Source organism: Halichondria panicea, chromosome 1, assembly GCF_963675165.1.
Source record: "Halichondria panicea chromosome 1, odHalPani1.1, whole genome shotgun sequence".
NCBI classification, from domain to species: Eukaryota; Metazoa; Porifera; class Demospongiae; order Suberitida; family Halichondriidae; genus Halichondria; species Halichondria panicea.
This window is the reverse complement of record NC_087377.1, coordinates 13,535,950-13,561,399: the sequence shown is the minus strand read 5'-3', so window position 1 is coordinate 13,561,399 and position 25,450 is coordinate 13,535,950. Positions and strand designations below refer to the sequence as shown.

Below are 25,450 nucleotides of genomic sequence, written 5' to 3'. Positions count from 1 at the left end.
GTAATTAACGGAATGAAGATAATAAAGAAATTACTTAGCAAATTTTTCGGCCAAATTGATAAGTTGCTTCACTAAATGTGGACAGTTAACAGTACGTGACTGCACTACCCTAATGATGCTTGACCAAGTAGAAGTTGTATCATGAGTGAAAAAATATACCAGCATAGCTGTGAAACACTGTTGTTGGACTCCTTGATTTTCCATACTGAATCGCTGAAACGTATACATTGTTATACATTGATTGATAATAAATTATCTTATATATACCTCTAGCTCAGAGCCTTCAATTTGAAGTTCAACTCCAAATTCAAACCATTTACAAAACACTTCAGATATAAGACCTCCAAAAGTGAACGCAGGTGCTTGTCAATATCAATACGATGGGAAAACACGTCAGAACCTGCATGTATAAGCAGTTATACTGGTATACACAATGAAAACACTGTTAATTTTGAGCATAGCTTGCAGCAGACTGTATATAATTATAATACACATGCATGCATGAACTCATGACATGCAGCCAATTATATCATTCATGTATGCAGCAGACTGCATGAGTATAAAAACATGCATGGACGAGCTTACTTGTCATAAAGGTATTGCTAGGTGGGCTGTTAGCAAGAAAACATTCCATGTACTTCTGGATTTTGTTGAATTTTCCATTTAGTTCACCTTTTGCTTTTGCTTTTACCAGATCCAAGGGTGTTTTATCTTCGTTATTTTTCACTTCTGGCAGTTAATAAGTGGATAATTTATACGATGCAAATGATAAATATATACAATGTACATGCACGCATGCAGCATTAATTTTACCACAGACATGCATGGCATTACTAGAATTTCAACAGCAATTAGCCAAGTATAATAGTGAATCAGATTCAGAAATGCAGTGAGTGCATGAGTCAATGGAGTTAGGCCATTGCATGGTCAACGCATTTTCCAAGCATGCATGCATGCAGGATAATGGAGGTCTCTTTTGTGGATAAAACAACCTTTTTCATACAAAATTACCTGTATTGCAGATACAACTTTCGAGAAGAAGCTTTATGCATTGTATGTGTCCAAACACGCACGCTATGTGCAAGGGAGTATAGCCATTGATCGTCTTTAGATTGATTGTGTTCAGTACATCATGTTTTAGTAGTTCCTTTATTAATTGTGAGTTGTTATTGTAGCATGCTTTGTGAAGTGTGCTATACCTAGGTGGTTCTGGAAAGATATAGTTTGGATTAGCTCCTTGGGCTAAGAGAAATATAGCTTCTTCAATCTTATCCTTTGAAGTAGCTAAGTAGAGCGACTGATCGTGAACACTGTTGAAAACACGAGGTATTTTTATTGGAGAGTCTCCCTCAACATCACTCTGGGGCCTGGTTCTCTTAATAGATCTAGAGCAGTCTCTCTCGACATCATCACTACTTGTGCTAGATATAGATCTAGCCCTGAATTTGTTTGCAGAATGGCCTGTTTCTCCCCCAACATCAACTTCGGTTGGCCTACAAGGTTCGAATGTCTGACTTTGTGTATGACAGTCTCTTTCAACATAAGTAGATCTATCCATTAATTTTCTTCAGAAGTATAGATCTTTTTTGTAGTCCATGGAAGCAGTATAATTACTGGGCTGTGACGACCACACCCTAATTCTGGGTAACATCAAGAGTTCATTAGGAACAGTACGCAACTCCAATATACTGTACACAAAAAGCATTCCTCCAAACCTACGTCACAGATGCCTGACCACAATGAGCATATAATTAGTTGTATATGTGATGTTTATAATGAAACTAAAACGAAAATCACTATAGTATGTACTATACCCACATGCACTATAGATATTGCTAATCAAACACTACCGTATATGTATAACTTGTGTTAAAGGAACAATAAAGGGTGGTATAAACCTTATAATAATTATTGTATTTATTGTATTTATATATATACACTCACTTTAATGTGCTTTATGAAGCACATTAAAGTGAGTGCATGCATGTATATTATGCACTTGCCTATAATAGTATTGCTAGAATCATGCACTGAGGAATGTTACTATTAGATCTAGCACCAGGTTAATTGTGTAACTTAAACAGCCTATAATATTGGGGGGTATTATATTTAGTGAATGAGCCATTTGAATCGACTTGGTGTTTTTTATTTGGCGTCGCATGCAGGCGTGGCTATACTACAGCAATGACGTTGTGTCTATATACCGGGAAACTTTAATTCATTTTGACAGTTTTAAAGTTGGCAATCTTAGATAAAATTCACCAACAACAGCCCATGCATGCATGCAGGCATTATTGCAGATGGTCCATGTGCATGTGGGGAAGCTGTATAGGATTTACCTATAATTATATGATTGAATTATGGGTAGATCTAAATCTATTTCCAACAGATAGGAGTAACTATGTGGGAAGTTCAACAACATCCTTGGTCATCCCAGATGGTCCATAATGATATGGTTGGGGAAGCTGTAGGATTTACCTTCACAGATTGAATTATGGTTACTGATCTATATGCAGATAATCACATAGGAAGTTCAACAGCAACCCATGCATAATTATGGTACATGCATGTGCATGGTGGATGAAGCTAGATATATAAAATTAATGCCGGTAAAGTCAACATCAACCCATGCAGACAGTCGGTCCGTGCATGCATGTGGTGTAGGAAGATAGATCTGTTTTAGATTTCCAAAAAACAGGCACATTTATGATTTGCAATGTGAAAATGGCTAGGATTGGCCAAAGAAAGCACTGAAAATTATAAGCGTGCATGCGTGGAAACAAGAAAGCAGGAGGGAGAGAGCCATACATTAATCTCTGTCACAACGTCATAGATATGCACATGTACAAAGGCCAATTTAACAATGCAAATGATGTCACTGACAAACACGGTCTAAATGTTTACATGATGTACAGTGCTTGCAGCCTTGAGAGTAGATAACCAAGATGTGGGTAGTTATAAAATGTACTCAATTGTAAAAAAATGTTTCCGTGAAAACATCATATATAATTATGGTGGTTTTGTGGTGATCAATAGAATGTTATAGTTAGAGTAGTGAAACACTAAACATTAAACAGCTAAGGAAGGTCTCAGACTTTGTGTTGAATGATTTAGATTTCCTGACAATCTAATTTACCAGTATTTAGGTGATTATAATTATGAGTTTTTTTATTGTTCAGAAATTGAATTAAAGCTAAGCTTTATTTTAGTTGGCTTATAAACGGACTACATTTTGATGCCAAGAACATTCTCTGTTGAGATAACACCCAAAAACTACTGGCACATTCTACTATTTTCTACCGTTTTGATGGCATCACAGCTGCTAACCACAAACCAATCCCGCTTTAATTAACCACACACTTAACTTAATAGTGGAATACATCTCTTGTGTCTGGAGCCCTACACCAACCCTCGGCTGGTCTCCTATTTCCACATCTACTGTTAAATTGTCTTGAGGATATACAATGTATAGGAAACCTAAACAATTCACAATTATCTGAGCATACACAGTGTATATTTATTGGCATGTGAATGGGGGAGTAACTCACACATAATTATAATGACATTCATAACATACAATTTATTGGTTTCTTACCTTCTAAGTATAATTTTCACATTTCTAACTGTAATAAAAATAATTATATATATTTGAGTAAACTGATTATAATAATTCTGTAAAAAAAAAATGGGTTGAAACGACCCATTTTTGGTTACCTGAATTGCATTTTGTGTGCAATTTTGCAATTCAGGTAAACCAAAAATGGTCATTTCAACCCATTTTTTTTACAGTAATCAATAGTGCATTTGTATGCATATGCAATGTGCGAAATGTATACCGTGGTATACATGCAATTAAGCTATTGAGTCATCACCACACCACACCCATTCAGCTTTTGGTAAGAATATTCATTACACATAAGCTTGCATATAATTATAGTTAGACAAAAGTGTTACATTTATTACAACTAGAGTAAGTGCTATAGGAGGCAAATGGCATCTCTAAGCCCCCTTCAAGTGCTTTGGGCACTAACTATTTTGTTGTGCCTTCTAAGGTGCACTTTTGCACAGTTTCCGGCAGTTTGCAACACTCCAGAACCTCCAGAGTAAAGTATGTTGTCCGAACAACTGTAATGGTAGAGGAGATTGTGTGAACGTTAAATCAAAAGCAGAGCGTCAATCTGTTGATGCTGATCCAGAAATTGTCGCAGTTCTAAAAAATACATCCAATGTTTCGGAAAAAGGAAATAGGATTGATAGCAGATATCTTTGGCCGACGATGGTGTTTGAAAATGTTTGTATTTGCTCGGGGAAATTCTATGGAGTCGATTGCAATGAATGTGCGTTTGGCTGGTCAGGAGAAAATTGTGGAATGAAAAAACAAGTCGTTCAAAGAAGAAGTTTTGGCAGTCTATCGGATTCTGAAAAGCAAAACGTTAAGAATGGTATGCTCATGCTAAAGAGTGAAATGGGTTATTGGAGTGTTGTTATTGAAGAGCCACTAACTGTATCTGGCACAGTTACACTGTAAGATGTTTCTACATATGATTTCCTTGTCTACATACACAACTACGTGTCCCGAGATGCCTCGAAGTCATGTCAAACACTTAATGGCGGTATAAATGTTGACTTTGCACATTCTGGGCCAAATTTTCTAGTCTGGCACAGAACATATCTGCTGATTTTGGAAAGAGCACTTCAAAGAGTGCTAGACAATACTAGTTTTGGCTTACCGTACTGGAAGTGGGAGGACAATGACCTTTCGGTATTTGATAAGCGATATTTTGGAAAATTGTCATCAACACATGGAATAATACAAGATATTGAAGGTGGATTAAATTGGAACACGGTTTGCAATATCACATATAGACAGAAGACTGTTGATAACACAATTGCTTATTGGGAGAATGACAATTCGAGTTATTGTATGGCATTTTGGGTTCCTTGTAACCCGAACGCTGATTTAAGGTATGGTAATCGGCTTCAGAGAGGAAATGCTGAAACATATCTACCGAATGTACGTGAGATTGAAATAGCGATAGCTGCCCCAGAATATGATAAATCAAATGCTGAAGGCAAGTATCGTCAGGACAGTCCACGAGATAGTTTTAGAAGTAGACTGGCACACGAGTACATCTGCTGGTCTGGGTTGTCATGGACGATGCACCACCTTAAATACACCCGGTCCAGGATCAATACCAGTGGAGCTGAAGAAGGAGGGGGAAGAACGAATATAATTTGCTTCTTATCAAAGTGTATTGCACACTCTTTCAAACAGCTGTTCAGGTAGTGAAATAGTCGAAAGAGCTTTAAGTGCTCAATGTACAACAATATTGATTACGAAAGCAGCAGCTTACAAGGTTAGAGAAAGAGATAGAGAAACTTTGAGTGCTGTACAAGTGAAGTACAAGATGGAGATAAGACAAGGAATGTAGTACAGTGGTCACCCACAACTTGATGATCTGTTACAGAACACAAAGACAAAACAAAAAAAATACTAGCTAAACTGTAACAGGATTACAAAATACAACCGGCACAGTCAGTTATATGCTCTAGTGCCAACTTGAGACTCAGAGTACTGCTAGTATGTATGGTTTTAGACTAACTACAGCTAGATATCTATTAGGTCCCATAATACAGTGCAGCTAGTATCTTCAAAGGTTTCTTAATGGGGCTTTCATATATACAATCATGTATGCTTGTAGTGTTGTTTCACACGGTCAGCTAGTAAATAAAGAGCACGACTATTCTCCACACACAATGAAGAGGTAATAATGAGCTGAGCATGCAAACAATTTTGACAGTATACACCTCAAATTATCAGCACGGCCTCTAGTCTGTACAGTATCTCACCATAGGCTTTGGTGACACTGGTGAGAGCAGCAGCTGTCCCTTGTCTAACTGAGGGTATGCTGTCTTCAAGATTGGCAGAGAACAGTGGGATCAGTTCATCCATGCAGCTATACGATCTGAGGAGAGGGGGAAATACTAAAAGTACAACTGATCAAAACTAAAAAAATACCAGAAGGCAAGTGCTTAATCCAATTGAAACTGATGGATATTGTCATAAGTATGTACACATGTAGTTTAATAGTTAGGGTGTGTAATTCTTACCTGCACTCATCTGGGAAGTGTCCCAAGAAGTTACCACAGGCCAGACAGGCGGCAAAGGGGTGAGTAAAATAAAGAATAGATGATTTACTTGACTGACACTAACCATCTCTCACGGGCTGGCCAGTTATCGTCATGGAAACACTCTAACAGTACACTCTAACAGTACACCTGCATACAGTCTAAGACAATCCTTGCTCACCTGTGTGTGGGGGAGGGTGGATTCCTAAATATGCTTGGGTACAAGTGAGAAATAACGACAAGGTGCATGTAGTTCGAGTTTAGGGGATATGCAAATCTCAAATCAATCAAACAACTCGTTATTCAGCCAGAGTTTCATCTAGTGGGGGGGGGGGGGGGCTGGGGTGAACCTTCTCTCCCAAAATGTGTGTATAATAATGACATCATCACAATAGTACTGTCTATGATGTGCAATATATATGTAACTAGCTCTACTGTGATGCACTAGCATGTAATAGGGTGTGTGGTCAACACATGTGGGAGTGGCCAGACTTTTTGCGGCGTGGTAAACCTTCCCCCCCAAACTTTTAATCCTAGATGAAACCCTGTCAGCCAGTACGTAGGTTACTCACCTTAGTGCCCAGCTCTGCAGTACAGGTGCAGGCTGCCTCTCTCACTGCGTGGTTGGCTGCCTGCCTCTGGGAGATGTAGAAGTCCACCTGCACACACACACACATTGACATCACATGCTTTAATATTATACATAGAATTGCTTCATTAATATTAAATATTGAACATTGTGAGCTAACCTGCTACTAAATATTGCACTACCAGAATCGATCTTAAAATACAGCTACATGTATTTGACCCACCAAAGAGTGTCGCTCTAAACATAATAACTGGTAGATTTGGTAAAGACTTCAGAATGGATAAGCAATAATCACACTGAGTCCAAACAGACGGTAAAGACCCACTATACAATAAGTGATATACAGCTTTGGTAAGGTCATACCATTATTTGACAGACATAACTATAGGAGCATGCAGAGCATTTTGGGGCGAGTATGTGTGAATTGTGTATCGGAGTTACGTTGTATAATGTATATGATTTCAATGCTAGCCATTTCAATTACAGCAGTATGCTAAAAGAATTGAGTGTACAGCCCAACAGGAGGAGCAAGGTTATCAAGAACTCTTGCTGGATCCAAGTACAAGCAGAACAAATTGATAAAAAAACTTCCAAGCGTGCCTGTGTGACCTCATGAAATTATTATTGATGATAAAAGCAATGTTCTACTTACTAGGAGTTCTAGCAAGTCATCTGCTGCAGGTGGCCTCAAGAGTCTTAGTTGTGTCTTGTCTGAGCTTCATTGTAGCTAGCTATCTAGTTGTGCCCATGCACAGCAATTCACGTAAAAGTTGGTAAAAGGTCGTGAGTAAAAAAAACAAATATCATGCCGGTCCATGATCATGACAGACAGACAGACAAAATTGCAACGTTGAGCACTAGGTAGGGACTCGTTTCGCTCGCCCCAATTATTTACCGGTTGAGAGTGTTTCAAAACGAATAGGTGACTGTTTTTATAGCAGTACTACAATTCCATCAACCACATCATCATATGCACTGATTGCTACTAGCTCACCTGCAATCTCGTAGCTGGTCTTAAGTTCCTTTGCCAGTTGCTCTTCTCTGATCTTACTGAGATGATCAGCCAGCTCCCTCTATGTTGGTCGTCCAGAATAACTCTTCATCATCCATTAATCAATCACTTCAGTCAAGCAATTAGCATTATCATTGCAACATAAATCTTCAATCTAGTGGAGAAAATGAGATATAATTGAGTGGGTAGTATGATTAAAAACAACATAACGGCACATGTATCTTATGAAACCATTCAAAGTAGGTAATGAAATGAGTCACCACTTTAGGTAAAGACTCTAGAGTGGACAGTAATAATCACACTGAGCCAAACAACACAGACGGTAAAGATCTGCTAGGCAATAAACACTACAATAAAAGGTCGTAGCTTTGATAAAGGGTCATACCATTATTTGATGGACATAATTATTACCTCATGGCTGGCAGCAGTGTGGGTAGGTATGATTGTCTCTCCTCTGAGGGGAGGTGGACCAGGAACTCCCTCGTAGCTGCAGGGGGGAGGGGATATAACAGGTGGGTATATAATTACTTGACACAGTGGAACTGCTGAACACATGATACCGGACTTTAGGGGATATAGATTACACAGGCATAATCACATGACCACCCACTCACCTTAGTGCCCAGCTCTGCAGTACAGATGCAGGCTGCCTCTCTCACTGCATGGTTGGCTGCCTGGCTCTGGGAGATGTAGAAATCCACCTGCACACAACATGCACCAACATCACAGCAAGATAGATCTGCTAAAAATGTGTGCTGCAAAAATATCGTGGATTTGGCTAGCTTATCCACATTAATTTTGTATTGCACGCACGGAAACTCACGCATTTTGTGGATGTGCTGCTCTACCAGCTGCACTCCTCTGGTCTGTGTGACCACCCTCCAGGTCTCCTGAGAGTAGAGCCTCACACCCTCAGTCACACAGTACCTGAGGGGGAGGGAGAGATAGTGAAATACAGTGGAACAATAAACAAAGAACCTTCAGAGAAAAGGGACACTGTAATAATAACCCGTGCAAAAAAAAGTGCGGCGTTGCGCGGTTTTACCGCACGAGCGCGGCATTACGCGAATATACGCGATGCGACGCAATATTACGCAATACGTGCGTTAGGCGCAAAATCGCGTTCGTGTACGCTCAACTGCGTACATCCGCGCAATTGCACAGTGCGCGTAATTTCACAGTCAAGTTCCAGGAATCAAGTCCAAGAGATATATTCCATGAAATAATCATTTGTATACTGTTCATAAAAATCATTACTGTTAGTGGATAAAAAAATTAGTCTCCAAACACAGTATTTGGGAATAAAATAATATACTTTTCAGTAGATAGGATGTCTACACACACACATTTGCATAATATGTTCAAAACAGGTATTACTTCAACTCCAGGACCAAATGACACAGGCACGATCACTTTGTCTAAAGCTTCGATTGCACCGTTTAATTTCTCATGCATAAGAGCATTTGGAATAGCTTTTGTTACGACAGCAAGTAGGGAAGAATTGTCCAGCAAAATGAAGTAGTCAATTTGGCCCAAAGCTACGGAACCACCAGTAGAGAGAAACTTAACGGTGTAGCTGTTTCTCTTCTTTACTCTATGGTACTTTTTGCTGTAATACAGGCAATTTCGAAGAGAGAGTCGATAAAACACGTTAATGCGAGAGTTTCCTCTGACTTCCGGACAAACTGCTTGAAGTGTTGGGGATGGCAGCATTAACGTATTACCACCAACAACTGCTGTGGGTAGCCCAGTGTAAGTGGGGTGACAGGCTTGTCTGTGGGGATTAGTTATTATAAGCTGTGCACAGGACTTCTTATCGATAACACTTACTTTTTGCGATCAAATAAAACCTCTAGTAAGGCTTTCATTTGGGGGCATTCACTTGATATTGCTAAACTTGGCAGTGATTGCATCATCGCAAAAGAAAATATAGCCTAGCAAAAGAACATCGGTTGATTGTTGGAACAGCACATAAGTAATACACTATATACCTGCTGGGTCATGTCCCTTGTTCCATGAAAGAAGGACTTTAATTGCCCATTCATGGACTCAAAATGGAAGCATGAGTATGCCCACAATGGGCCCCAGTTCCTGACACACTCAGTGAAATGAGAAAGCATGTGAAAGTTCATAGTACACTTCTTTTTTCCTATAAAAAGGAAGAGCTAATTAAGTCTCCATCCATATAATGTTTGAGTAACTTACCATACAAGGCTGACATCTGCATGTAAAATTGAGTAAGAAAGCCTTCGGCCAGGTCAATATGTCTACTGGTTATCATCTCTGATGATAAGAAATGGGCAGCCGCAACCAAAAGGTAGAAGTGATTCATGAATGTAGCAGGTAGGACTCCACACAACACTGGTACAGCAAAGTACAAAAGCCATGCCTTCAGTTGAGAGCCTAAAGGTGGAAAGTGTTTATCAAACAATTGTGGTCAAATTAGTGGTAGGTCAAGACTGTACCTTTCCAGTGTTTGAATTCGTGCAAGGTATGAGGCACCCGGGAAATAATGTCTGGCACTTTAATGCCTAGAAGCCTCTTGTTGCAAAATTCAATCTGTGCCAAGAAATTTAAAGTAAAAACTTAGGCAACGTATTAGTTGTACCTTGTCACCAATGTAGAATGGTTTCCCTTTATTTCCCTTCTCAAACCAGTACTTCAGCATGCTTAGGACAACCCCTAAATAGAGGCAGTGTAGATCATCAATGACAATGCCAGCTCCAAGGTTAAAGGGTGGGTGCCTATAAAGCGCACAATATCCTTTAACTCCTTTTTCCTGTTGAAAAAGAAAGTACCTACATAGCATGTGTGAGTGGTACGTGTGCACTTACGGCACTCTTCGTTTGGACAGCCTCTTCTGCGTTGGAGAGTAAAGACTCATGTGTTCGTTTGGTAACAGATGCTTCATAGGGCCAAAAACGATGCATGGGATTGGATGGCTCAGTTTCACCTTTTTGCTCACAATAGCAGCAACCATGTGCACCATTGAATTGCTTCATTTGCAGCACACAAGCCCTTGCAGGCAAGTCCACAGAACACTGTAAGATAATTCCTCTGGCAAGTTTGACCCCATCAGGTGTCGATACATGTACACCTACAAAGGGACATGCAATGGCTATAAAGTGTACACACCAGCATTCACATTTGCAATGGACTTATGGCCACAGTTTATAAGGTCAGGACAAGACATTACAGAAGGGTGAACACCAACCTTGAAGGCACAGTTGATTGACATCATTAACAAGAGGCTTGAGTAGGGTGGTCATGGTGGGCTTCTCGGCAGAATACCAAATAGAGTGCAGAATCATATTTCTCTTACTGTATCTGCATAAATTAATGAATAGGTAAACAACACTGCAACACTACAAATTATTTCTAACCTTAGGTTCTTGGGAAGTTCATTGATAACCAACCACACAGGCCATATAGAGACGTTACTGGACTTGTAGAGGCTTACTCCATCAGTGTTTAATATAAATGAAATGTGATTAGGCTCCGATAAAAATTTGGAATGCCTTTTGTACTCGTGGCCATCATGTACGTCACAGATCTTATCGCTACTTGTGTGTTCAAGTAGTGTTTTCTGCTCCTTAAGAGCGCTCCACAAAATAGGATTTGTAATTAAGATCAATTAATTTTAAAGCATATATATAATTATGTACTTACCTTCCATTACTTTTCGTACTTGTGAAGCTAGGGGTATGCTCACAAACTCTTTAATACAACTGCCTGCTGTAATACACCGGTCACGCTCGCATGGTTCAGATCCATTCTCCAAAAAATCCAGGCACACGCTACAGTAATAGTTGGACGTTGCTTTAACACTGGAAAAATGTTCAGCAAAGCACTTCTTCAGCCGGTACACAGACAAACTGAGTCTGTTTTTTTCTGGTAAGTGTGCTGCAAAAAGCAGTAAGAGTTCATTGAATGCCTTTCCTGAGAGTCCATGACGTATAGCATATTGAAACAATGCGAGATTGCTTTCCATGGTAGTTATTGTAGCTCCTTCATAGAGAGGTTCCTTGCTAGTACTTAGAGCTTGTCCACCTCCAGTATAGTACCAGGTATATCATAACCAACATCGACTAGCGTACTAGAATCAAAGCTATCTTGGTAACTGGTGGTCAAAAAAATGACACTTCAGGTGCAGTAGAAGAGTCACTCTCGGTCTCGTTATCCTCGTTGAAAGTGGTGTTACCCTCAGACTCTAAGTCAGTGTCGTCGTCGGTATTACCTTCGTCCGTGCTGAAAAAATCTAGATCCAGGCTAACAGTTGGAGATGTACTTGATTCTACGATACCATACTCCATGGCATGAGTACTTTCAATGCTGCTGAGCTCAACAGAGTCAAAAAGAGGGGAGCTGCACTCGAACGCCATATACATAGCTAGCTAAAACTTCTTTGCATGTACTTCCCGTCCCGGCCACACCCAAGTAGGCCTAAATTCAAGTCACGTGGCACAACACGTGGCATGGCACTTTGCATCTAACTAGCTAGCTAGCTACACATACACAGCTCTGATCTGTTGTCATTTAAAGTCTAGCTATGTCTGTCCGTGACCTGTGCAGAAAAACTGGTAAGCAAACAAATATATGCTGTACATGGCTTGCTTCGTAGCTAGAATTACTGACCTATGTCGGTCGTATGAAATTCTTGTGTTATCACAATAATATTTTAATAATTATTGTAGAAGCATTTTTCCTTGTTGACTGGGTGGGCGAAGACACTCACAGTGTTGTACCATCCAAAGACATCGATGAATGTGCTGATGTTGGTGAACAAGTGAAGGTCAGGGTGGGACCAAAGCACTATGATGCCATTGTACTTGGAAGAGGTAACTTGAGTACCAGCCCCTTTCAAGAGGAAGATGTCTATTATATTGACCATAATAATATGTAGGTACGAAAGTGGAGATGGAGCAGCTAATGGAGGAGAGGGAGATTACATCTGAAGTTGAGGACGGTGATGTTGACCTACCTGACTTGCCTGACCTGCCTGACCTACCTGACCTACCTGACCGCAGTGACTCACCACAGTCACTGACCATGCCTAGCCCCAACAAAAAGCAAAAAAAAGCTCCTAAAGCGCCCAAAACAAGTACTCCTAGACGTAAGAAGCCCCAGAAAATAAAAAAGAAAACTCCAATGGAGGACTGGAAGGTGGGACTAATTGCTTTACTGTGTAGGTAATTAACTTTGTATTATCTGATTCAACAGGTAGCAAAGACTGTTGCTTCAAAGGCCAAGAGTGCACAGAAATCAGCAAGGGAAGAGGTGCAACTGAGTCCTACAGTTTCTGATGAGGCTACAGCTCTCAAGGTACAGTATTTTTGATCTGTACAGGGTGTTCCCCTTCCAAGCAAACAGGGTGCTGTAGTCTTCCAATAGTAACCTCATCAAAGGGAATTAACTTGTCCAAAAGGGCGCCAGCATCCTATTTCTTACATAATAATCTTTGCCTATATTTATTCAGGATATTTTTATTTCAGTTTTACAGGAAATTTTAGATAATTTTGTGCATGCGCGAGGCCTGTGTAGGAGGCTAATGGGCAACATGATAGTCCAATTTTTGGTGCATTTGACACCCCATGCACCCTAATTATTGTGTTCTTATAGAGTCAATTCGAGAAAGAAGGATTGATTGTGCTACCTGCAACACCCACACAAACTATCACATCCACCCAACCAGTCGCTACTCAGATCCAGCCATCAACCACTACTCAGATCCAGCCATCAACCATTACTCCCTTCCAGCCATCAACCACTACTCCCTTCCAGCCATCAACCACTACTCCCTTCCAGCCATCAACCGCTACTCCATTCCAGCCATCAACACTTGCTCAGTTCCAGCCATCAGCACTTGCTCAGTTCCAGTCATCACCTGTATTTAACACTTCACCTGGGCACATTCCAATTGGCGCAGTCTACGGGAATTACAATTCTCCTAACCACCCTTCCTCGGAAGTAAGTTGCATTTTGTCTTCTCCTCTGTGTGTGCGTGTGTGTGTGTGCGTGTGCGTGTGTGAGGCATGCCCAAACCGCAGACCACTAATTAAGTTATCCTACATTGCAGACATCCTGGAGTGGTGGGATGAATTTGTCCAGACATTCCTCTTTTACTGGTGAAGATGCTATGGAATTGAGGAGGAGTTCAACACCTAGTTCCTCTTCAGGAGATTATCAGGTAGAAGATAGGCCCTGGCAAATTATGCTATTTTTGCCCCTATTATGCTTAAAAGCATTGCCCCCAAATTCAGCCTTGTTGAAACAACCCATTATGCCCCACATTGAAGAATCTTTTTCAACAATATTAGTATTATACAAAAAATTGTATAGTAACATCACTGAAGATTTAACGTAATCTTCTAGTGATCCTTGTTGTTGAGATGTAAAGGAGGCACTTAAAAGAGAAAAAACACGTTCAGTAGCGGCAGAGGAGGGTTGTATATATGTACCCTATTATGCCAGCTTATTGACCTAACCTATTATGCATAAATTATGTTGCCAGGGCCTAGTAGAAGACAGTATTCATGGCTAAAGACTGGAATGTGTTTTTGTGTTTTTGATTGCAGAATCTTTGGGGTGAGATACGTAAACTAAGAAATCAGATGGACCAAGTGAGATCAGTGCTAAAGCTAAAGAAGAAGTTGAAGGTACCATACTGCATTCAAGCGTTACTGAACCCATTCTGTGTGCTATGACTACCAGAAAAACAGTGTGTACAGCTCCTTGTTGAAGCAAAACTAGAGTCTAAGTAACATGCCTTAGCACTTATATCAAGACAGTGCGTCTTAATTATTGTCCAGTGTTTTCCCCAAATAAGTGTGAAAGCTAGGGTAAAGGGTGAGTGTGGTTTTATGGCTACTTATAAATAGAGTTTGGGGTCCATATGCTGAAAGGACCTTATATGTATGCAGGCTAAAACATCCAGTGAGTCTGATTGTTATCCTCCTACTCCCAGAGACTCACCCCTAGAGATGGACACAAGTGGCACTAAAGGTAAAAGTTTCTAATGTCAGGTTTGCAATATTAATTTTTTTACTATTTTCGTAGCAGGATGTTGGCTCGGTGAGAGAGGCACTGGCCAGAGCACATTCATAGAGAGCCTTTACCAGGAGGATATAGCTAGAGCAGAAAACGATGGAACCACCCCTGCTAAACTAGCAGTAAACCTCCTCTGTGCTCTGTTTAGCCAGGAGGACATCTCTACTGGTAATTGTACCCAGCCTCGCAAACCTGGTATTATGCTGCTTGATCAAAAGAAAATGTGTGGAATAAGATGTGAGTTCAATGTGATGATAATAATGTTATTGCTCTTACTGTAAACTTATACTTTCAGATCATGTGAACTACCGATTTCCATGTGCAAAGCAGGACGAACCAAAAAGATGGAATAATTTGCTTACCAAGAATTTAAATGCGAAATGTCGATCCAAAAGACTTCCCCAGGACTCTTGAAGCATTGACATGATCACTTTTGTGCATGCTCATTGTTGTGTAATGCATGCATGGGTATAGGCGGTACCATACATATGCGCTTACCGCTTTTGTGAGTATGCGCACGCGCGCTATTGTGGGTATATACACGCGCGATGCAGCGCGCTATTGTGCGTATACGTACGCGCTATGCAGCGGGGCGATAACGTGTGCTTGCGGTAGCGCGCGCGATCTTAAGAGCGAGATGGTGCGCATATACGGGCAATAACGCGAGAAAGCGCATTCCTTTTCGCACGGGAAGGACAGTGCTTCCGTCCCTGAATTTTCCTACTCAAACTATACAACCTCCAAACAAAAGGAAAACCTTTCTTAGACTATCATAATTATCATATCAAGCGCCAATAAACAATAGGCAGTACGAAAGGTTTGTAAATGGTAAGCATCAGTCAACTAATATACACATTCTGTACTACGGTGGGTAGATTTGGTAACGGCTTAAGAATGGATAAGCAACAACCACACCGAGCCCAAACAGACGGTAAAGATCCACTTTACAATAAGTGATATATAGCTTTTGGTAAAGACTCTAGAGTGGACAAGTAATAATCACACTGAGCCAAAAGGTAAAGATCTGCTATACAATAAACATTACGTGAGACAACAATTAAGGGTCATAATTTTGATAAAGGGTCATACAACCTACAGCCATTATATTACCTCATGGCTGGTAGCAGTGTGGATAGGTGTGGTTGTCTCTCCTCTGAGGGGAGGTGGACCAGTAACTCCCTCGTAGCTGCAGGGGGGAGGGGATATAACAGGTGGGTATATAATTACTTGACACAGTGGAACCTCTAGACTAACAGTGATCGTAATAAAAAGGTGGTTGCAGAACATGTTTTGGGGGCTTTGGGCTGGTCAACCTGGCTGTATGAAAATGGGTGACCACAAAGCTCTTTTTACATGCTGTAACCTCATCTTCTTCAGAGCATGTTAGCTTGTATCAGACTCTAATATAAGCGCCAAACAGTTTTTTCTTGTTCTATTATTTTGTGCGCCACTGAAAAATCATAATTTTAGTAGGCACTGTAATTAAAAGAAAAATAGTAGGCAGGTATAAGGTGTGACAAAACAATGGTAATTACTGCAGCACAATGTAACAGGATTACAAAATAAAACCACAGCCAGCTAGCTAGGTCCCATAATACTGTCACAGTTTCTTACTGGGTACATGTATGTTTAGTGTACATTGTTTTCGCAATGTAAGAATAATGAGAACAACTTTTCTCTATTATACAGAAAAGAAATAATGGGCAAACAAGTAACAATCTTGACAACATCAACAGCTACATGTAGTACACATCAAATTATCAGTACAGGCCGGGGGGGTGGATTACTGAATTACTGAGCTGTACAACTAATCATGAGCAGTGCTGTTAGTCACGAGACTCTATGATGAGGAATTGGTTAGTGGCAACAGCTCTTATTTAAAAGAGTGGGGTTGCTGTTAGGTAAATATGCTAGCTCTTCTTTTCTAAAATCAGGGAGGAGGGCCTTTAAAAATAGAAAATAAAATGTTCACCCAAAGCATCTGATGTCATAATTACTTATTACCGCATGGCTGGTAGCAGTGTGGGTAGGTGTGGTTGTGTCCCTCCTCTGAGGGGAGGACCAGGAACTCTCTCATAGCTGCAGGGGATATAACAGTACTTATGTTAGAATGAATAGCTTGTATATAGTCCCACTTTATACTCATTACCACTAGATCTACCACATGCCAATATCTATCTAATGTACTGACTGCTTGGCCTCACAGATAGTCATGAGTTCCTTTGCCAGTTGCTCCTCTCCGATCTTAATGTGGTCTGCCAACTCCCTCCAGATTGGTCTTCCAGAGCAACTCTTCATCATCCATTAGCCAATCATTTCAGCCAAGCAGCTGAGAAAAAATAAAAGGTAAAGATCCACTATACAATAAACATCAAGTGAGACAAGGATATCTATGATAAGGGTCGCAATCATTATTATTTTGATGGACATATGACTGATATGTCTATCTAGTATTTCTGAGCACAATTATACATAGCATATAAATATTATTATAGCTTAATTAATTAGAATAATAGGCGGCAAAACCATGAGAAAAAAAATCCAGGATAGGAATTTTTTTAGCAAAGCCTATAAGGCCGGTAGAGTGCTGTCTGGTTTTGTATCAACAAAAACTATTCATATACTGTCTACGGAAACAGCAGGAATTGTAGTTAAAAGAAGCTACGAATATAAAGGAAGTAAACAACAGGTTGTCTAGTCAGCAATCACAACATTGAAATGCAACCTTCTAACTGTCAAGAAATAATTAATTTTGAGATGATACTAATAGAGATAAAGCTCATTTGTAGAGTTCTTTTGATTTGCTTTCTGGCTGGCTTCAGCACTGGTAAGACTGACTATTCAATTATAGATTTCCTTACATTGCTGCATGTTTCATAAAACACAATATTCAGTGAGTGTGGAGAGACTATGTCCAATGGAAACAGTCACTTTCACTTGCACTGCTAATGGAGATTCCTTGAGATGGGTGTCTTCAGATAGTACTAGCATCAGTATCCTCTCCACCTCTGATCTCAACGTACCCATTGTTGTATCAGGTTACACTGTGACACTGATTGCATTCAATGACACTACATTAACATCTACTCTTTCAAGAACAGCAGAGAATGGGATCACTGTGTCCTGTTTGGGGTTTGTGCCAGTAACCACTATAGGATCTTCAACGATCCGATCGGTTGGTGAGTTGCAGTTAGTGTCTCGTCTATCGTCTCTATAATTATAATCACTGCTATAAGTTACATAGATCCACCAGGACCACCGTCCACCATTAGACACTCCATTTCAAGCAGCTCAGCCGATGCAGTTAGTGTACCTGTACAGTGGAACCCTCCTACTGAGACTGGTGGTAGAGATGACCTCACCTACACAGTGACCGTCTCACCTCTGGCCCAGCTCTCTGCTACTGTCCTCACATCCACCTCTGTCACTGTGACTGCTCAATACAATGTGGACTACGCTGTCAGTGTTGTGGCTACCAACTGTGCTGGGAGCAGTACAACAGCTGACTACAACTTTAGGATTGGTGAGTTTTATTTTTGACACACAGTGTCAACACCTTCTCAGGCAACTGTCCTACGTTGACTAACCCAATGAATGGAGTGTTTGGACCAGTCTCCAGCAGATTATCAGGATCCACAGTAACCATCCAGTGTGATGCTGGGTATGTGTCTACTGTTACAATGGTGACATGTGAGAGTACACTAATGTGGAGTCCAGACCCTGAGGCTATTGAGTGTACATCACTAACCACACCTACTCCCACAACTCGTGAGTTAAGCTCTTGGCTGTATATATAATTATGGATATTAATTCTATTACACAGCCCCTCCAATAAACTGCACGGCTCCACTATCCCCACCACTTGAACCACCTACTACAGCTGCACCTTGTAATTGTAATTGTAATTGCGCCAGCCTATCTGATGGGAGTCGATTTGATGCAGCTGTCTCCATCAGCGTAGTTGTCACGGCAATTCTATTCACGATAATAGGATTATTTGTGGGACTCTTGATAATGTATTTGTTCATGCATAAGAAGAATGTGTACTCCCCGTCAGCTAAAGAGCAAGCTAACGTAGGACCCACTACACCAGCTGGTCCTGTTTATGAGGAGGTGTCACCCAAAGAGGAGATTGAACTGAACACTAACCAGGCGTATGGACCAGTAGGACTATGAAACTTACGGTAATTTTCATCAACAGTTAATGTACATGTATACAATTAATATATAGCACTACATCCGTTCAAGAACAATGTAAACAATAACGTTGTTCATTAAAAAGCCACTACACATGTTTTGTATGAAGTTATATAACTGGTTAAACCCTCGGCTGGTGACATAATTATAAAACTCACTTAGATACAATAGTATGCGTGCGCAATCTCTCTTACACGGCTTCTACAGAAACTGTGATAAAAGCAAGCATAAAGTAAAAGCTGTGAATGCTATGTCAAACCTTCAAAGAAACTCCACACAATCTCAACATGCAACTATTAAAACAGCCACTCCCACTCTCTATATGTAGTACACGGTTACCACCTCTGGGGTACTTCACACATATAAAAGTTAGACACTGTTTTGGAGGTGTCTATGTATACTTAAGAACAATGTAAACAATAACGTTATTCATTAAAAAGCCATTACACATGTTTTGTATGAAGTTATATAACTGGTTAAACCCTCGGCTGGTGACATAATATAAAGAAGCCAAATAAAAAGTATGCAGTGCATGTAGTGATGTATGACTTGGCTGTCTATCACAGCAACTCAGGAGTCTGGAGGCTTCTATAGAAACCGTGATAAAAGCAAGTAAAAGTTGTGAACGCTATGTCAAACCTTCAAAGGAATTCCACACAATCTCAACATTCAACTATTAAAACAGCCAACTAATATGTATAGTACAAGCGATTACAGGCACTTCTCACATTTAGATCATATAAGCTTAGACACTGTTTTGGAGGAGTCTATAGGATTTAGAAAGAAGGCCAAAGGCACTGGAGCGTAGCGAGGGTACTACAAGTGGCTGAGGGCTTTTAATTAAATCACATGGACACCGACAAAACGATGTCTAACTCATTTAGATACTAGTGCGCATGCGCAAACCTTGCCTCGAGGCTTGACTACAATACAGCAAGTTTACTTTGCTTGACAACAGGATACTAAGTAAGTTGCAGGTATACTAAGTCCCACAGTATACCTCACCTGAGGTACTTTTCCCATGTACAGTTAGGTACGTCTTATCAACTAATGTCTAACGTCTAATATGCATACACATACAAAGGAATCCCGAATGACACTACATATGATTTGACAGTTGTCTTATAGGCTTTGAGTTGTTGGCTTAAGTCATAATAATATTGGTTATACAAGCCTAAGTCATGTAGCTATGTATATAGATATTATTCGAAGACTCACATTAGATTGTGTTGTTCTATTCTCCCTCTGAAGATCATCCTCCCCAGCAGCTGACATAGTGTGGTAAGACAGTCCACTCCAGCAGACTGCACCACCAGGCATTGTCACTGCTCTGTGAGGGTGGGGGGAGTACTTGTAATAACTGGAGTATGCAGATCTCATTATCTATTGAAATAGATGTAAGAAACAAGGACAGAGAAACATTGAACACACTCAAAGAAGTTAGATACGTGTATAGCCACAGTACAATTTACAAAGAAATTGTTATGTCAAAACTTACTTCAAAAGTATCGAATGTTTCTTACAGTGTCAGCTTTTGAGGAACTTAGCTGTCTAAGAAATTTCAATCCACGCTATCGATAATACAACATACATCACTAAAGTAACTTTATAGACTTAGAGAGCATAATTATATAGGGTCGCCATCAGAGGACGTTCAACATGCGTGCACGAATAATTATAAGTGCTAGTGTTTTTTTTGGCCTGGACGTTATCAAGCAAGGACATTAATGCACTGAACTTATAATAGTGATTTGTGCATGCATGTCGATGACACAATGAGATCCATTTATCACCCATCTCACCAGTTTGAGCAGTGTCTCCAGGAGGTTGATGTGTTGAGGATAGTGTCTGTGTCGTGAGTGTCTCAGCACAGAGGGGGAGGAGGGAGGACACTCGGTCACCACACACACTTATTATTCTGTCTAACACCACTCAGCACTTCAAGCAGGAGATTGAACTGGAGGGAAGGGGGGCAAGATTAGAACTGCTATTACGTATAACTCTACAATTCTATTTACATCCACAACACATAAGCTCACTTGAGGGATCTCTTGTGTACACTGGCCCACATTTATCTACCACATAATCTACTAAGCACACGTACCCGTATCACAAACACTTTTGTACACATAAGCTAGCACGCCTTTATCCCATACCCCACTACACCATAAAGCTCCACACATTGTCATGGAAACACTACAACAGTACACTCACCAGTCGTCCCCCGAACGGTTTCAGACAATATTCTTGTTCACCTGCATGTGTGTGTGTGTGTGTGTGTGTGTGTGTGTGTGTGTGTGTGTGTGTGTGCGCGCGCGCGTGCGTGCGTGTGTGTGTGTGTGCGTGCGTGTGTGTGGAGGAGGGGTTGAATTGTTGAGCTGTAATGTGTAAATATAATTATTATAATCATGTGTGCTACTGAACACATGATACCGGACTTTAGGGGATATTGATTACACAGGCATAATCACATGACCACCCACTCACCTGAGTGCCCAGCTCTGCAGTACAGATGCAGGCTGCCTCTCTCACTGCATGGTTGACCGCCTGGTTCTGGGAGATGTAGAAGTCCACCTGCACACACGCACATGCACCAACATCACAGCAAGATAGATCTGCTAAAAAATGTGTGCTGCAAAAATATCATGGATTTGGCTAGCTTATCCACATTAATTTTGTATTCCACGCAAAATATAATTCCGAGCGAAGCAAGGCTCTAATCAGGTTCATTTTAGTGGTGGTAGTGGACAACGACGGCAAACACATTCATTAGAAGTAGTGGCCTAAATTGGCGGTTTGACTTCGGTTACTAAGGACCTTTTAGCTCAGGTCTACAGCTCAGAAGGCATTTTTCAAGCATTCTTGTCATTATAAGCTACATAATGGTTGATGATTCGTGACATTTAGATCATTACCACACACAACCCTATTGTGACACACCTCAACATTAGTAATACTGCAGTGTATCCGTAGTTACAATCTGCAAGGACAACCTCTCTACCATTTATAAAGTGGTGAAAAACCTACAGAATAAACATAATAGAGTTGTAAATGGTAAGCATCATTCAACCAATATGCACATTCTGTACTAGAGTGGGTAGATTTGGTAGAGACTTCAGAACGGATAAACAACAATTACACTGAGCCCAAACTGACGGTAAAGACCCACTCTACAAGTGAGGCAACAGTGTGTGGGGGGGGGGGGTTAGTATTAACTCAGTCAATAGATGCAGAGAATAACAACTTATTATGAAGCAAAGGAATATTCATGCATGCATATGAACTACTGTGATTGCTTACGTAAATGTTGTTAAAATGAATAGCTGAACAACAGCTATAGTGTGTGACTTAAGATCTAGAGTTGCACTAGCTATCTAATCCTCAAAGCTATCTATCTTACTGGCTATAAAGCTACGTTGCTTGGAATGTATCTCAACTTTTCAAGGCAGATATTAAAGCACCTAAGTGTCTGCTGTATCAGAACAAAAAAAATTACCTAAAAAAGTGTCCGGGATAATTAGAAATGTCCGATAAATTAGGTACTCATTACTACTAGATCTACTATCTGATGCATACTCACCAGCCTCACAGATAGTGTCAGGAAATCTGTTGCCAGTTGCTCCTCTCCGATCTTACTGAGATGGTCTCCCAGCTCCCTCCCATGTTGGTCGTCCAGGGCAACTCTTCATCATTCCATCCATCCACTGGGACTATAGTACCAGTAGTCTAGTCAATCACAGCACTTCAGCAGCTGAGACAAAAGAGATGGTAAAGATCCACTACACAATAAACAACTGCATGAGACAAGGCTATATAGCTCTGATCTGATAAAGGGTCACAACCATTAGTAATTTTGATGGACACAAGACTGACATAATTATCTATCTAGTATTTCTGAGCACAATTATACATAATTATTATACACAGCATATAAATATTATTAATAGGCGGCAAACCATGAGAAAAAAATCAAGAATAGAAAGCAAAGCCTATAAGGCTGGCAGAGTGTTGTCTGGTTTTGTTCAAAACAGCAGGAATTATAATTAAAAAAGAAGCTATGAATATAAAAGGAAGTAAACAACAGATTGTCTAGTCAGCAATCACATTGAAATGCAACCTTCTAACTGTCAAGAATAAAATTTTGAGATGACACTAATAGAGATAAAGCTCATTAGAGTTCTTCTGATTTGCTTTCTGGGTGGCTTCAGCACTGGTAAGACTGACTATTCAATTATAGATTTCCTTATTGCTGCATGTTTCATAAAGCACAATATTCAGTGAGTGTGGAGAGACCATGTCCAATGGAAACAGTCACTTTCACTTGCACTGCTGCTGGAGATTTCTTGAGATGGGTACTGTCAGATGTTACTCCCATCGATATCCTCTCCACCTCTGATCTCAATGTACCACTAATGCATTCAGGTTACACTGTGAAACTAATTGCATTCAACGACACTACATTAACATCTAATCTGTCAAGAACAGCAGAGAATGGGATCACTGTGTCCTGTGTGGGGGTTGTGCCTACTCTAACCACTATTGGATCTTCAATGATCCAATTGGTTGGTGAGTTGCAATAAGTGCCTCGTCCGTTATCTCACAATATAAGTTACATAGATCCACCAGGACCACCGTCCACCATCAGACACTCCATTCTGAGCAGCTCAGCCGATGAAGTTAGTGTATCTGTACAGTGGAACCCTCCAGCTGAGACTGGTGGTAGAGATGACCTCACCTACTCAGTGATCATCTCACCTCTGGCCCAGCTCTCTGCTACTGTCCTCACATCCACCTCTGTCACTGTGACTGCTCAATACAATATGGACTACACTGTCAGTGTTGTGGCTACCAACTGTGCTGGGAACAGTACAACTGCTGACTACAACTTCAGAGTAGGTGAGTATATATATTTTTTGCACACAGTATCAATTGATCCTCTTAGGCGGCTGTCCTGTGCTGACTAACCCCATAAATGTAGCCTTTGGACCAACCACCAGCAGATTGCCAGGATCCACGGTAACCATCCAGTGTGATGTTGGGTATGTGTCTGCTGTTACAATGGTGACATGTGAGGGTACACTGATGTGGAGTCCAGACCCTGAGGCTATTGAGTGTACATCACTAACCACACCCACTCCCACAACTCGTAAGTTTAAGCTCTTGGTTGTATATATAGTAATGGATATTCTTATACAATTCTATTACACAGCCCCTCCAATAAACTGCACGGCTCCACTATCCCCACCACTTGAACCAACTACAGCTGCTCCATGTAATTGTAATTGTAATTGCGCCAGCATATCTGAAGGGAGTCGATTTGATGCAGCTGTCTCCATCAGCGTGGTTGTCACGGCAATTGTGTTCACGATAATAGGATTATTTGTGGGACTCTTGATAATTTATTTGTTCATTCATAAGAAGAATGTGTACTCCCCGTCAGCTAAAGAGCAAGCTAACGTAGGACCCACTGCACCAGCTGGTCCTGTTTATGAGGAGGTGTCACCCAAAGAGGAGATTGAACTGAATACTAACCAAGCGTACGGACCTGTAGGACTGTAAAAACTCTCATCAACAGTGTAGATATACATGTAAACAATTAATATAGCACTACATCCGTTTATTATCAACAACTTAAGAACAATGTAAACAATAACATTGTTCATTAAAAAGCCACTACCGTACTTATTTGATTTAAAGCACCCCTCCAAATATGCAACACCCTCAATCTTTTGATTTTGTGAAAAATAATGTGTAATTGACAACATTTTTTACAAAAAATGGTAGTTCTTTATAGTACACTTATTCTTCAATTTCAATTAAAAAACGGCCTTAATCTACCTGAGTACCCTTATCACAAATACCTTCGTCAAGCTAGCATACCTTTATCCCTTTATCCCTTATCCCATACCCCACTATACCATAAAGCTCTACACATTGTCATGGAAACACTACAACAATACACTCACCAGTCGTCTCTCGTACGGTTTCAGACACTCCTTGTTCACCTGTGTGTGTGTGTGCGCGTGCATGCGTGATAAGGATCTCAACTAACAATTTGTGCTGCAGAAATATCATGGATTTGGCTAGCTTGTCCATATTCGTGTTCCAAGCACGAAAACTCACCACTTTGTGGATGTGCTGCTCTACCAGCTGCACTCCCCTGGTCTGTGTGACCACCCTCCAGGTCTGCTGAGAGTAGAGCCTCACATCCTCAGCCACAGAGTACCTGAGAGGGAGGGAGAGATAGTGGAACAATAACGAAGGACCCTATAAATTTCCTATGCAAAATAATTCCGAGCGAAGCAAGGCTCTAATCAGATTCATTTTAGTGGTGGTAGCTAGCTAGTGGACACATTCATTAGAACTATAGTGGCTTAATTTGGTTGCTGCAGACAGTACGGTTAATTGACTTCAAAGTTAATTGGACTAGTTACCCAAAGAGGAGATTGAACTGAACACTAACCAGGCGTATGGAC

General features: G+C 40.6%; 5 protein-coding genes and 1 pseudogene across 9 annotated transcripts; 4 read left to right on the top strand and 2 right to left on the bottom strand.

Annotated features, from left to right (window-relative positions):
- LOC135349967 (uncharacterized) lies at positions 1-17,106 on the bottom strand. The gene is made up of 13 exons (XM_064548653.1): positions 16,982-17,106; positions 16,782-16,856; positions 15,888-15,963; positions 8,554-8,657; positions 8,345-8,431; positions 8,142-8,217; positions 7,713-7,884; positions 6,702-6,788; positions 6,112-6,310; positions 1,012-5,966; positions 586-729; positions 268-400; positions 1-213 (listed from the first exon to the last, which is right to left on the bottom strand). Exons 1-5 carry the CDS (start codon positions 17,076-17,078, stop codon positions 8,346-8,348), a joined length of 438 nt encoding a protein of 145 aa, XP_064404723.1. The 5' UTR covers positions 17,079-17,106; the 3' UTR covers positions 1-213; positions 268-400; positions 586-729; positions 1,012-5,966; positions 6,112-6,310; positions 6,702-6,788; positions 7,713-7,884; positions 8,142-8,217; position 8,345.
- On the top strand, positions 4,277-5,302 carry LOC135350240 (L-dopachrome tautomerase-like; annotated as a pseudogene).
- LOC135349073 (uncharacterized) lies at positions 8,903-11,354 on the bottom strand. Its single transcript, XM_064547554.1, has 9 exons — positions 11,114-11,354; positions 10,945-11,057; positions 10,565-10,827; positions 10,339-10,509; positions 10,196-10,289; positions 9,936-10,133; positions 9,722-9,879; positions 9,561-9,664; positions 8,903-9,504 (listed from the first exon to the last, which is right to left on the bottom strand). The coding sequence occupies exons 2-9, from the start codon at positions 11,039-11,041 to the stop codon at positions 9,006-9,008; spliced, it is 1,584 nt and encodes a 527-aa protein (XP_064403624.1). The 5' UTR covers positions 11,042-11,057; positions 11,114-11,354; the 3' UTR covers positions 8,903-9,005.
- Positions 11,952-15,219, top strand: LOC135348611 (proteoglycan 4-like). Of its 3 annotated transcripts, XM_064546901.1 has the most exons (10): positions 11,952-12,310; positions 12,425-12,568; positions 12,634-12,893; positions 12,951-13,052; positions 13,350-13,697; positions 13,807-13,917; positions 14,306-14,386; positions 14,651-14,732; positions 14,787-15,014; positions 15,073-15,219. In XM_064546901.1, the coding sequence occupies exons 1-10, from the start codon at positions 12,280-12,282 to the stop codon at positions 15,189-15,191; spliced, it is 1,506 nt and encodes a 501-aa protein (XP_064402971.1). In that variant the 5' UTR covers positions 11,952-12,279; the 3' UTR covers positions 15,192-15,219. The 3 variants fall into 3 exon arrangements, with proteins under 3 accessions (XP_064402971.1, XP_064402962.1, XP_064402957.1); XM_064546892.1 differs by having other exon boundaries at positions 11,952-12,568; positions 14,790-15,014; XM_064546887.1 differs by having other exon boundaries at positions 11,952-12,568.
- LOC135349093 (mucin-2-like) lies at positions 17,100-20,782 on the top strand. 2 transcript variants are annotated; one of them, XM_064547586.1, is made up of 6 exons: positions 17,100-17,604; positions 17,672-17,956; positions 18,022-18,300; positions 18,342-18,545; positions 18,601-18,961; positions 20,226-20,782. In XM_064547586.1, the coding sequence occupies exons 1-5, from the start codon at positions 17,496-17,498 to the stop codon at positions 18,951-18,953; spliced, it is 1,230 nt and encodes a 409-aa protein (XP_064403656.1). In that variant the 5' UTR covers positions 17,100-17,495; the 3' UTR covers positions 18,954-18,961; positions 20,226-20,782. The 2 variants fall into 2 exon arrangements, with proteins under 2 accessions (XP_064403656.1, XP_064403648.1); XM_064547578.1 differs by lacking the exon at positions 20,226-20,782 and having other exon boundaries at positions 18,601-19,071.
- Positions 20,783-23,073: 2,291 nt separating this feature from the next.
- Positions 23,074-24,729, top strand: LOC135349024 (uncharacterized). 2 transcript variants are annotated; one of them, XM_064547484.1, is made up of 5 exons: positions 23,074-23,187; positions 23,241-23,540; positions 23,592-23,870; positions 23,917-24,120; positions 24,184-24,729. In XM_064547484.1, exons 1-5 carry the CDS (start codon positions 23,121-23,123, stop codon positions 24,531-24,533), a joined length of 1,200 nt encoding a protein of 399 aa, XP_064403554.1. In that variant the 5' UTR covers positions 23,074-23,120; the 3' UTR covers positions 24,534-24,729. The 2 variants fall into 2 exon arrangements, with proteins under 2 accessions (XP_064403554.1, XP_064403546.1); XM_064547476.1 differs by having other exon boundaries at positions 23,917-24,729.
- The last annotated feature ends 721 nt before the right edge of the window (positions 24,730-25,450 follow it).